Source organism: Pongo abelii, chromosome 11 (genome assembly GCF_028885655.2).
Source record: "Pongo abelii isolate AG06213 chromosome 11, NHGRI_mPonAbe1-v2.0_pri, whole genome shotgun sequence".
NCBI classification, from domain to species: domain Eukaryota; kingdom Metazoa; phylum Chordata; class Mammalia; order Primates; family Hominidae; genus Pongo; species Pongo abelii.
Window position 1 is genome coordinate 98,916,154 of NC_071996.2, and position 13,142 is coordinate 98,929,295.

Sequence of the window (13,142 nt, forward strand, 5' to 3'; positions counted from 1 at the left end):
GTAGTGAGTGAAGAAGTAGAATGGTATGCATAAGAAAGAGTTTGGTGTTACTGGAATACTGAGTCCAATAGACAGATTATATTGCACCTCATATACTATATCAGAACTTAAAAAATCGGGAAGATATTTAAGTAGCTAATAGGATGGTGCTATTAGAGCCAACGAGAAGAAAAGAGTGTTGAGCAGAATCTTTCTATCCTTCCTCTCTTATTGACTATATCAGCCATATGAAGGAAACTTATATCAAAACTTCTAATTTCTCACTCCATCCATATTGCACTCAGGAGGTCAAATCCTGACATAAATGGGACCCTGTTTAAGTAGTGGTTGGAGTCACTGTGTGGCTCTCATTCCCCATCTGCAACTGGATGAATTAGATCCACTATTCTTTCTCTTGGATTCAGTTCTTCAGCCATATGGAAAGCACGCATGCTTAGCTTCAAGGAGCAGGAAATAATTAGTCATCTTTAAGCTAGGCTACATTCTTCAATCCAGATTATACATGAGAGCTCCGAATTGAGGATCAGATAATTGCTCAGCCACTTATAAACGAATAGTTTATTTTCCATTACTTTAGCTCTTTAGGTGCCCTGAAAGGAAGAAAAATGTAGATTCCAAATTCCTAACACATATTTAAGAAACATTTCTAAAATAAAATCAGATCTTTGACAAAGGAGCAAGTGCAATTTTATGGAGAACAGATAGTCTTTTCAACAAATGGTGGTGAAACAACTGGAAAAAGTGAATCTAGACACAAAATTAATTCAAAATGGATCACAGACTTAAATGTAAAACTTAAAACTATACAACTTCTATAAGACATCATCAAAGAAAATCTAGGTGATGCTGGGTTTGATGATGATGACTTTTTAGATACGATGCCAAAAAGCATGATGCATGAAAGAAAACTTGAAAAATTGGACTCATAAAGGTAAAAATTATCTGTGAAAGACACTATTTCTTTTCTTTTCTTTTTTTTGAGACGAGGTCTCACTCTGTCACCCTGGCTGGAGTGTGGTTGTTACTTACAGTAGGTAGTTAGTCAGACATAAGTAGGGCAAGAGAGGGCTCCTCCCACACCCCCACCCCGCCCCACCAGGAATATCAGGCCACCGTCAGGTGATGGTCAGGCTGTTGTTAACGGTCTCTCTAAAATAATAATTGGCCATAGTCAGCTCCAGGGAAAGGCAGACTCACAATAAACAGAAACACCTGGCTGGGCACAGTGGCCCACACCTGTAATTCCAGCACTTTGGGAGGCTGAGGTGGGCGGATCATTTGGGGCCAGGAGTTTGAGACCAGCCTGGCCAAAATGCTGAAAACCCATCTCTACTAAAAATGCAAAATTACAATACAAACATACAAAAACTAGCTGAGCATGGTGGTGCCTGTAGTCCTAGCTACTCGGGAGGCTGAGGCAGGAGAGTCGTTTGAAGCCTGGAGACGGAGTTTGCAGTGAGTCAAGATTGCGTCGGCCGGGCGTGGTGGCTCACGCCTGTAATCCCAGCACTTTGGGAGGCAGAGGCAGGCAGACCACGAGGTCAGGAGATCGAGACCATCCTGGCTAACACGGTGAAACCCCACCTGTACTAAACAAAATACAAAAAATTAGCTGGGCGTAGTGGTGGGCACCTGTAGTCCCAGCTACTCAGGAGGCTGAGGCAGGAGAATGGTGTGAACCCGGGAGGCAGAGCTTGCAGTGAGCTGCGATCGTGCCACTGCACTCCAGCCTGGGCAACAGAGCGAGACTCCATCTCAAAAAAAAAAAAAAAGATTGCGCCACTGCACTCCAGTCTGGGTGACAAAGTGAGACTCCATCTCAAAAAAAAAAAAAGAAACATCTGAAGCTGGTGATCAGCAGCTTCCCAATAAGATCTCAGGAGTTGGGCAAGCAGGCTCACAAATGCACACTAAGAGAGGCAAATGGCGGAGTTTGGCAGGTATATGATCTCCTAGGGACATTCAGCTGGTAAGGGAAACATACCTCAAGTGAGCATGGGTACAACTCCAGTAAACACACTGCACATGCTCCCCTCCCAAGTGCTGGCAGGCCACTGCACAGGTGGACAACCCACCCTAAGGAAAGAATCACAGGAGAAAGAACACAAGACCACAGAAGCATGTCAAGTCAAAAGGTCAAACTGTGCACCTGTCTTCCAAGTTGTCCACTTGGTCCTCTTCCAAGTGTACTTCCCTTCCTTTTCTTTCTGCTTTAGAGCTTTTTAATAAACTTTTACTCCTGTTCTAAAACTTGCCTCAGTCTCTCCTTCTGCCTTACGCTCTTCTGTCAAATTCTTTCTTCTGAGGAGGCAAGAATTGAGGTTGCTTCAGACCTACATGGATTTGCCACCAGTAACATGGTGGCTTTATCGTGGCTCACTACAGCCTCAACTCCTGGGCTCAAGTGATCCTCCTGCCTCAGCCTTCAATGTAGCTAGGACTAAAGGTGTGCACCACCATGCTTGGCCATTTTTTGTTTGTTTGTTTGTTTTAAATTTTTTTGTAGAGATGGGAGTTTTGCTATGTTGCCCAGGCTGGTCTTGAATTCTTGGTGTCAAGTGATCCTCCTCCCTTGACCTCCCAAAGTGCTGGAATTATAGGTGTGAGCCACTGCACTCAGTCAAAAGATAGTATTTAGACAATACAAACACAAGCTACATACTGGAAGGAAATATTTGCAGAAACACGTATCAGAGGACTTGTATTCAAAATATACAAAGAACACTTAAAACTTAACAAAAGAAAAATAAACAACCCAATTACAAAATGAACAAAAGATCTGAAAAAACACCTCACCAAAAGAGATATCCATATAAAAATAAGCATATGAAAAGATGCTCAACATCATATATCATTAGGGAATTGCAAAATAAAGCAAAATGAGATGCCACTACACATCTATTAGAATGACTAAAATCAAAAGCATTGACAACACCAAATGCTGGCAAGATGTGGAACAATAGAAACTCTCATTCATTGCTGGTGGCAATGCAAATGGAGTTCCAAAGTACAGCCACTTTGGGAAACCATCTAGCAGTTTCTCACAAAGCTAAACATAGGCTTAGTGCACGATCCAGCAATCATGCTCCTAGTTATTTACCTAAATGAGTTTAAAACGTATGTCCAACCAAAAACCTGCACAAGAATATTTGCAGCAGCTTTATTTATAATCACTGAAACTTGGAAGCAACCAAGATGTCCTTCAACAGGTGAATGGATAAATTGTGTTACACCCATATAATAGAGTATTATTCGTCAATAAAAATAAATGTGTTATCAAGCTGCAAAAAGACATGGAGGAACCTTAAATGCATATTGCTAAGTGAAAAGAGACAGTACATATAATTTCACATACTATATGACACTTTGGAATATATATATATGACGAAAATAGTCAGTGGTCGACAGGTTCTGCGGGAGAGGAGGAGGAAATTATATGTGGAGCACGGGGGCATTTTTAGGGCAGTAAAATTATTCTTTAGTGGTAGATATATGACATTATGCATTTGTCAAAACCCACAGAACTCTGCAACACAGTGGACCCTGATATAAATTGTATAAATTGTGGACTTTAGTTAACAGGCATGTATCAATATTGGTTTATCAATTATAATAAATGTACCACACTAATGAAAGATTTTGGGCCAGGCGCAGTGGTTCAAGCCTGTAATCCCAGCACTTTGGGAGCCTGAGGCAGGCAGATCATGAGGTCAGGAGATCAAGACCATCCTGGCCAACATGGTGAAACTCCGTCTCTACTAAAAAATACAAAAATTAGCTGGGTGTGGTGGCGCATGCCTGTAATCCCAGCTACTCGGGAGGCTGAGGCAGGAGAATCACTTGAACCAGGTAGTCGGAGGTTGCAGTGAGCTGAGATCACGCAGCCTGGCAACAGAGTGAGGCTTTGTCTTAAAAAAAAAAAAAAAAAAAAATGTTAATGGGAGAAACTGGGTGGGATAGAGGGAGGTTAGGAATTCTCTGTACTTTCTGCATAATTTTTCTGTAAATCTAAAATTACTCTTTAAAAAGTCTTTCTTTTTTAAACAGAGTCTTGCTCTGTCACCCAGGCTGGCGTGCAGTGGCACAATCTCAGCTCACTGCAGCCTCTACCTCCTGAGTTCAAGTGATTCTTTTACCTCAACCTCCTGAGTAGCTGGACTACAGGCGCACAACACCCCACCCAGCTAATTTGAATATTTTTAGTAGAGATGGGTTTTCGCCATGTTGGCCAGACTGGTCTCAAATTCCTGGGCTCAAATGATCCATCCACCTCATCCTCCCAAAGTGCTGGGATCTCAGGCATGAGCCACCATACCAGGCCAAAAAGTTTACTTTTTTAAAGGAAGAGAAATAAATAAATACATTTAATTCAATTAAATCAGTAGGGCTTACTGTGTGCCTACATGTGGAGAACTGAGAAAGAGTTGAGGACAAAGCTAGGTATTTATAGAGATGACTGGGTTGATAAATAGCCACTGCCATTTCCTGAGATGGGACTAGGGGAGGCTGAGTGAATTTGGGAGGTAAAATGGTATATTTGCTTTTAGAAGAAATGTAAATGTAAGTATCTATGAGATACCAAATGGAAATATCAAGTAGGCTTGCGTATAGCAAGCTTATAGGAGAGACCTTGGCCAGAGGTACAGATATGGGGTCTTCAAGATGTAGGCCATTAAAGCATGGGACTGGATGAGAACATTCAGAAAACCACAAGGCATGAGACAAATCACTACATGAAAACAGAACTCTCGAAAACTCAGTGTTTCTAGCCCATTCTCATGGATCAATATTGTGATAATGACCATACTGCCAAAAGCAATCTACAGATTCAATGCAATTCCCATATCAAAATGCCATGGTCATACTTCACAGAACTAGACAAAAAAATCCTAAAATTCATATGGAAGCAAAAAAGAGCCTGCCTAGCCAAAGCAAAACTAAGCAAAAAGAACAAATCTGGAGGTATCACATTACCCAACTTCAAACTACACTATAAGGCCACAGTTACCAAAACAGCATGGTACTAGTATAAAAATAGGCACATAGGCACATAGACCAATGGAACAGAACAGAGAACCCAGAAATAAAGCCAAATACTTTCAGCCAACTGATCTTCAACAAAGCCAACAAAAACATAAAGTGGGGAAAGGACACACTATTCAACAAATGTGCTGGGATAACTGAACTGGCAAGCCATATGTGGAAGAATGAAACTGGATGGTCAGCTCTCACCTTATATAAAAATCAACTCAAGATGGATCAAAGACTTAAATCTAAGACCTGAAACCATAAAAATTCTATAAGATAACATTGGAAAAATCCTTCTAGACATTGGCTTAGGCAAAGAGTTCATGACCAGGGACCCAAAAGCAAATGCAACAAAAACAAAGATAAATAGATGGGACATAATTAAACTACAAAGCTTCTGCACAGCAAAAGAAATAATCAGCAGAGTAAACAGACAACCCACAGAGAGGAGAAAATATTTGCAAACTATGCATCTGACAAAGAACTAATATCCAGAATTTACGAGGAACTCAAATCTGCAAGAAAAAAACAACTAATCCTACAAAAAGTGGGTTAAGGACATGAATAGGCAATTCTCAAAAGAAGATATACAAATGGCTAACAAACATATGAAAAAATGCTCAATGTCACTAATGATCAAACAAATGCAAATCAAAACCACAATGTGATACCACTTTATTCCTGCAAGAATGGTCATAATTTTAAAATTAAAAAAATACATGTTGGTGTGGATGTGGTGAAAGTGGAACACTTTTACATCACTGGTAGGAATGTAAACTACTACAACCACTATGGAAAACAATGTGGAGATTCCTTAAAGAACTAAAAGTAGATCTACCATTTGATCAAGCAATCCCATTCCTGGGTATCTACCCAGAGGAAAAGAAGTCATTGTATGGAAAAGACACTTGCACCCAAATGTTTATAGCAGCACAATTTGCAATTGCAAAAATATGGAACCAGCCCAAATGCCCATCAATCAATAAGTGGATAAAGAAGACGTGGTGTACACACACACACCCACACACACACACACACACACACACCATGGAATACTACTCAGCCATAAAAAGGAAGGAAATGATAACATTCACAGCAACCTGGATGGAGTTGGAGACTGTTATTCTAAATGAAGTAACTCAGGAATGGAAAACCAAACATCGTATGTTCTCACTTACAAGTGGGAGCTAAGCTATGAGGACGCAAAGGCCTAAGAATGGCACAATGGACTTTAGGGACTTGGGGAGAAGGGTGGGAGTGGGGTGCGGGATAAAAGACTACACATTGGGTACACTGGACATTGCTCAGGTGATGAGTGCACCAAAATCTCAGAAATCACCACTAAAGAACTTATCCATGTAACCAAACACCACCTGTTCCCCATAAACCTACTGAAATAATAAAAATATCAATTTTAAAAAGAAAATTCAGTGTTTCAAGGGAACAATAAAATGACTCAAATGAGCCAAGAAAAAGTCAGAAAGTTTCAGGAAGAGAGGACGGATGGACAGTGTCAACAAGTGACACCTACTAATACTTAGAGCCCTAGTACTGAGAGGAGGAAGACAGCAGAGAAAGAGAAAATGAAGACAAACCTGAGAGGAAAATTAAGGGTCTAGGAAAAAATAACACAGGCTAAATTAACAGTATGGAAGACAATTTGGTATTTTTAAATAAATCAGCGGTATGGGGTCAGTGAAAGTTATTTCCAATAGATCCTTAAATTAAAGGGTTTACCTGTAACATCTATCCGTGAGTGGTGTAATAACCAGCCTCGGGGAATTACCCAGATATTCATATCCATATCGCAAACCAGCATTGATCATTTTTGTTTCTAAATGATTTTCCTAGGATAAATCAGATAACATGAAGTTAAACAACAAAACTGTAAATAATATGAAATCTCAAGCTCTTTAATACATAATAACCATAATACACACATCTTTAAAGTTCACTTTTCAGGTGTCATTTGATTCCATGGCAGAATTAAATATCTAGTTTCCACGGATGAATAATTGAAGTCACTGGCTTTAATTTTTCCCATAAAATATTTTAGTATTTGTCCCTTACCTCTTGCATATTTTTAATCATTTTGTGTTAACAATAGAGTGGATATTACTCATCATTTCACAGATGAGGAGATTGATGCTTAAAGAGAATAAGTAACTTCCCCGAGGTTATACATCTGGTAACGGGAGGATCTGGCATCTGAAATGATTCCGCCATCTGAGCTTCTAGCTCAGTACTAAATACACTGCCCCTCAATTTGTTTCCCAGGATGCTAGTTCTCACTTCTTCTCTCCTCCCACCCCATACCTCCCAAGACTTCCACAAAAGCCTATATGATGAAAACTATGCACCTGTCTCTGCCCACACCCAATAGGCCCTATCTTGCCCACTTTACTAACTGTTCCTGCCTTGCTTGCATTCCCCATCATGACTACCATCACCATCCACCTGGATGCCCTGGTAAAAACCATGTTTCTGGCTTCTTCAATTGATCAATTAGAGGAATTTTTTTTTTTTTTTTTTTTTTTTTCTGAGACAGGGTCTCACTCTGTCACCCAGGCTGGAGTGCAGTGGCGCAGTCTCGGCTCACTGCAACCTCTGCCTCCTGGGGTTCAAGCAATTCTCCTACCTCAATCCTCAAGTAGCTGGGGCTACAAGCACACCCCACCATGTGCCCAGCTAATTTTTGTATTTTTAGTAAAGATGGGGTTTCACCATGTTGGCCAGGCTGGTCTTGAACTCCTGACCTCAAGTGACCTGCCTGCCTTGGCCTCCCAAAGTGCCAGGATTACAGGCGTGAGTCACCATACCCAGCAATGAGAGGAAACTTTAATGACTAAATCAGACTGAAAGAGTTTGATTCATACATCCTTTAGATGCATCAAGAACCTAAAAACACAATTTTAAACTGACTAGTCCCAACATTTTACAGATTCAGCAAGCCTAGCAACTCATTTAAAATGAGTAATTTTTGATAATTACTCATGATTTTCATGTATCTATATATGTATATATGTTTATATGTAACTATATGTTTGTATATAGATAAGGATATAGATATCAATACAGATGATATAGTTATCAGCAGCTTAATCTTCAATATAAAGAAATGCTTATTTGGGTATAGTCTGCCATCAGCAAAAGATCCCAGATTACCGCTACTATTTCGCATGTGAGCAAGCAAGCACAAATTTAAAACTACGAGCTGAAATTGCTGTGTAATATAACATTCAGTGATACCACTTACTTGCCAATAGTACCTAAGCTGACTTAACCATTCAAAGTCAGAGTCATCACTAATATTTTTTTTTACAAGTGATGAGAGGACATCTCTAGCATGGACATCCAGTACCACAAGTGCTCCCAGAGTTACGCGATTCTGCTTGGACAGTTTGCCACGCACCAAAGTGACAATATCATCTATTTGTCTGTTACATGTTTTCAAGTATTGCTCAAGAGCCTGAAAGAAAAGAAAATAAGATATGATTTCCCAATGTGATCAAAATTATTTTGAACAAAACATTCTGAACTAGTATATATACAGATTATTCTCTGCATTTTGATGACAACTTTCCATGTAACACAATTTAAAAATAATTTGTTTTTCTGACTACAAAGATACTAGGTAAACAAGACCAATCAGGCCACGTATAATGGATATATGTAATTTGTGTCTACTCATTATCCTTTCCTTTTCTATTTCTTCTCTATTCTCTGCGGTTTTGTTGGAGCTGTCAATCATATTGCCCACTCTCCATGACAATATGAAGGAGGGGATGTGTGACTAAACCAGAGCCAATCATAGTTCTTCCTGGGGACTGCTATATAGATTGAGAGAAAAAGTGCTCTTCACTAGGCTTGGTAGGCTGTGGATATGCCAACCTAAAGTAACTACAAGCTGTCTTCTGCTCTACAGAATAAATCCTACCAGAGCCAACAGAGATAGAAAGCAACAACAAAAGACAGACCAGCGCTGGGCGTGGTGGCCTATAATCCCAGCACTTTGGGAGGCCAAGGCGGGCTGATCACTTGAGGTCAGGAGTTTGAGACCAGCCTGGCCAACATGGTGAAACCCCGTCTCTACCAAAAATATAAAAAGTTAGCTGGGTGTGGTGGCATGTGCCTGTAATCCCAGCTACTCGGGAGGCTGAGGCAGGAGAATAGCTTGAACCTGGGAGGTGGAGGTTGCAGTGAGCCGAGATCATGCCACTACACTCCAGCCTGGGTGACAGAGTGAGACTCCGTCTCAAAAAAAAAGAGAGACAGAGAGAGCAAGAGAGAGACCACAGCCCAATGCAGCCCTGAGGTCCTGATTCCGACTGCTCCTGTTTAGATCCTATGAGTCCTTCTAGTACTCTCACATAAGCTTTCTGAAAGGGGTTTGTGCTTCTTGAAATATAAAGATGCTAATAAACAAAACATCGAACATATTAGTTTTTAATAAGTTAATGCTAGTTCTGAACACCAGGCTTGCTTCTCTTTTCTGGTAGGTAAATCTAATGAGTAAGTTAAAAAAGACAAAAATAAAATTATAGTCAACAAAAAACACTGTGCTTAACAGACGTATCAATATGCACCAGTGGCTGCTTTTTCTACTTTAAAAACATTTAATAAAACTGTACACCAAGGAGTTTATTTCACTCTGTTACAGCCATTGCTAAGTGGCAGCAATGAAACTAAAAGTGAGGGTTCCCAAGAATGAGAAAAAGTTTAAAAGACAGAGATGAGGACTGCAAGTTGTTTCTCCAAGGGGCACTTTTCTTGTTTCCTGAAATACTTCATCTTTTATTATTATTATTATTTTTAAGAAAGATCAGTTTTCAAAGGTTTAGTGCCTAAACACTATTTCATTTCTATTATTTACATGGTTAATTTGCTATTAATTTTCTTCTTCAGTAGCAAAAAATAAACTTCTGTCCCACCCATGTTCAACCACAAGCAGGGAGATCACAGGGGGCTGCACGTCCCCTGGCGGCCCACCTTGGAGAAATCCCTCTGAGTGCGGTGGTTGGTGAGTGGTAGCTTAAAAGTAGAAAGACAAAATGAATTCTCTGGACTCACTGAGGAAAAAGGAAAAATACACATGGGGAGAGACACCCAAAGGCCCAAAAGTAAACTCAGGGGCTTACTGCTATTAAGGATACTCTTACGCCCCAGTGCCCTGCTTTTCATGAAGAAAGACCTTTTCCTGAAAACCCTTGACTTCCTGTTCTACATCCTATTCCTTCTTGTAGAGAAGTAGGTGACCTGTTGGTAAGTTGGAGTGAATTAAACATGTGTCACTCAGTCCCTTACTCTTTGGAATCTGTCTGTCTACAGGGAATATGCATCTTTCTCAAACCCCTGTTCAACAATACCTTAAAGACATTTCAAATTCCATGTCAAAAACATATTTAACAATCATGATTTTAAACTACAGCTCTATATTTGCTAGGTTGCAGTTGACCCCTCAGTCAACTGAAAGTTGACCTGCTTAAAATCCTATCTCAACGATAGAACTGTTGCAATGAATGTAATTTTAGTTTTTCATTAACAATTACAATCTAATTAATATTAAATTAATATATCCAATTATATTAGAATATTTACATATTTTAATACTAAGCATCATTTAAATATTCATAATTATTATGTATTCAAAATCAATACATTACAAATAAAAACAGTCACAGTAAGTCAACTGGAGCCTTATCTATATAGGGTAGTTTTACTCAAGATATAAAAGAGAATACTGTTACTTTATTTCCTGCTAATCTTTATGAGTTTCTTAGTCCTATTATCACTCTATTTTTAAAAGCACAAAAATGTATATAATAACAAGATTGAGGTTCAAGTATCATTGACTTTTATATACTGTGAATAAACATGGTTTAAACATAAATTTTGAAATTATTGGTATAAATTTTTCCTACATATTTGTTATGTGCAATTTTTATTTAAAAAATCTGTAATTTGGCTTGCAGCATAAAGTAGATTTTTAAGTGAACTGTATTTATTTTAGTTTTTAAAATAAGTGTATTCTGGCAATAATACTATTGAAAAAATGCTTAAAGAAACCTGAGGGTTAATAAAAGCTTACCTTTATCCCCATTGGAATAGCTGTTTGTACTTCTTTCGTCCAAAAGATTTGGGATACACAGAGAACAGTCTGTCCAGGCCAATCCCTTACCCAGTTAATTCGTTCATATTTTGTATAGGCAAAAGTTGCATCTCCAATTACCTAATCAAAAAAGAATATGCTAAATATTAACCATTTCCTGAACAAGTTATACAATTGAGAGCTAAACTCCTAAACTAGATTAATTCATACTGCTCAATTTTTTACAACATTCTTAGACACTTACGCAAGACTCACTTAAACCATGTGATTACAACTATTTATATTCAAGTTTAAGCACATACCTATAAGCAAGGCAAACATATTACATTTTATTTTCCTGATGTACTATCAATTTGTGTGAACCACATGGTATCAAATATTCATTTGAATAATTTTAGCCAAAGACATCCTAGATACATTTGGATTGAACAAGCATGAGCAATTTTACTGCAAAATACAAATTCAAATAATTCCAAAATGAGATCCATCAAATTTATAGATGATTTTTCTTTTAATTTAATCAGATCTCCACTCAGCCATATGCCTGTACACATGCACACTTGGGCATCACACAATCTTTCTCAAGTTACTCCTGTGTTTCCAGGCCCCACTCCCTCTCAATCCTGTAGTTTGAAGCCTAAGGCAATGATGACAGAGACAGAGGTACAATTCATTCATGGAGAGTTGAGGGCTGTAAAGTTAGGAAGTCTAATTTTGTACTTCACTACCTATGTTCAGTGGACTGATACATCTACTTTTTCTACCAGCCATCAGTGGGAAACACACTAGTCTGTTACATGCATCAACCAAAAATAGTGATGCCTGTGAGGTGGTATGTACTTTAATGTTTGAATTTCAGAAAAGATTTCTTAGATTTTTCTGAGAAATATCTCAGGATGGTTAAACCATTCTGGATTTCTAGTCTTGCTGGGATATTTATGGAATGGAACAATGATAAAGGGCAGAGTGCTGGGTGTTGATAATAAAGACATTTTTAAGAGCAGAAGAAGCCACGGAAAGAGCAGATGAAAATGGACAGCTGAGGGATGAGAGAAGCAAATAAATAAACAAATAAATAAATAAATAAAATAGAAAGGCACAGCAGAGAAATGCCAAGAAGATGGAGAAAAAATGTGCTCTAGGAGGACACTGTGGGGAGAACAAGAGAAAGACATTGAAATCTGGATCACAAAAATGGATTTCTATATAGTTAGATGAGGAGAAAGATGATTATGTAAAGTTCCACAAATTATATGTAAAGTCTATTATTATATCTATGTTTACCATATTATATATGATATATATATAGAATAATATATATATATGTAGTAGCCTTTCAAGCATGCAAATACACATGGCACAACACAGTAACACACATATCTCCTAATTGTAGAATTGTATACTGCACTTGCTTGCATATTTTGTCAACACAAACTTATACAGGAAGATTTTTAAAAGATACTTATTTTCTACATCACATTTTTTAAACTTTATTTTTTGTGTTTTTCAACTTTTATTTTAGATACAGGGGGTATATGTGCAGGTTTGTTACATGAGCATATTGCACCAAGGTAGTGAGCACAGTGCCCAACAGTTAGTTTTTAAACTCATGCTCCCCTTTCTTCTCTCCCCATCTAGAGGTCTACAGTGTCTATTGTTGCCATGTTTATGTCCACGTGTGCTCAATGTTTAGCTCCCACTTATAAGTGAGAACACGTGGTATTTGGTTTTCTGTTCCTGTGTTAGTTTGTTTAGGATTAAAGAATTATGGACTCCAGCTCCATCTACGTTGCTGCAAAGGACATGATTCCATTCTTTTTTATGCCTGCATATCCTATACAACTTCTTGCCACCCTATCTTAATGCTCTGAAATGGCAACCAAAATATTTTCTCCAAGTACTTTGACAATCAAAATTAAAAGAGTAGTTGAAATATTATCAGATACACATAAAATAATGACTTATTACTCTACACTACATCAATTAGCAAATCATATAAGCCAAT

General features: G+C 38.4%; 1 protein-coding gene across 1 annotated transcript in view; it reads right to left on the bottom strand.

Moving 5' to 3' along the window:
* The window catches only part of DNAH7 (dynein axonemal heavy chain 7), a 336,427-nt gene that overhangs the window by 181,334 nt on the left and 141,951 nt on the right, over nucleotides 1–13,142 (bottom strand). Inside the window, exons 22-24 of the mRNA XM_024243333.2 lie at nucleotides 11,117–11,257; nucleotides 8,285–8,497; nucleotides 6,766–6,875 (exon numbers count right to left, since the gene is read on the bottom strand). Coding sequence (XP_024099101.2) covers nucleotides 6,766–6,875; nucleotides 8,285–8,497; nucleotides 11,117–11,257 — 464 coding nt within the window. The remainder of the gene's footprint in view (nucleotides 1–6,765; nucleotides 6,876–8,284; nucleotides 8,498–11,116; nucleotides 11,258–13,142) is intronic.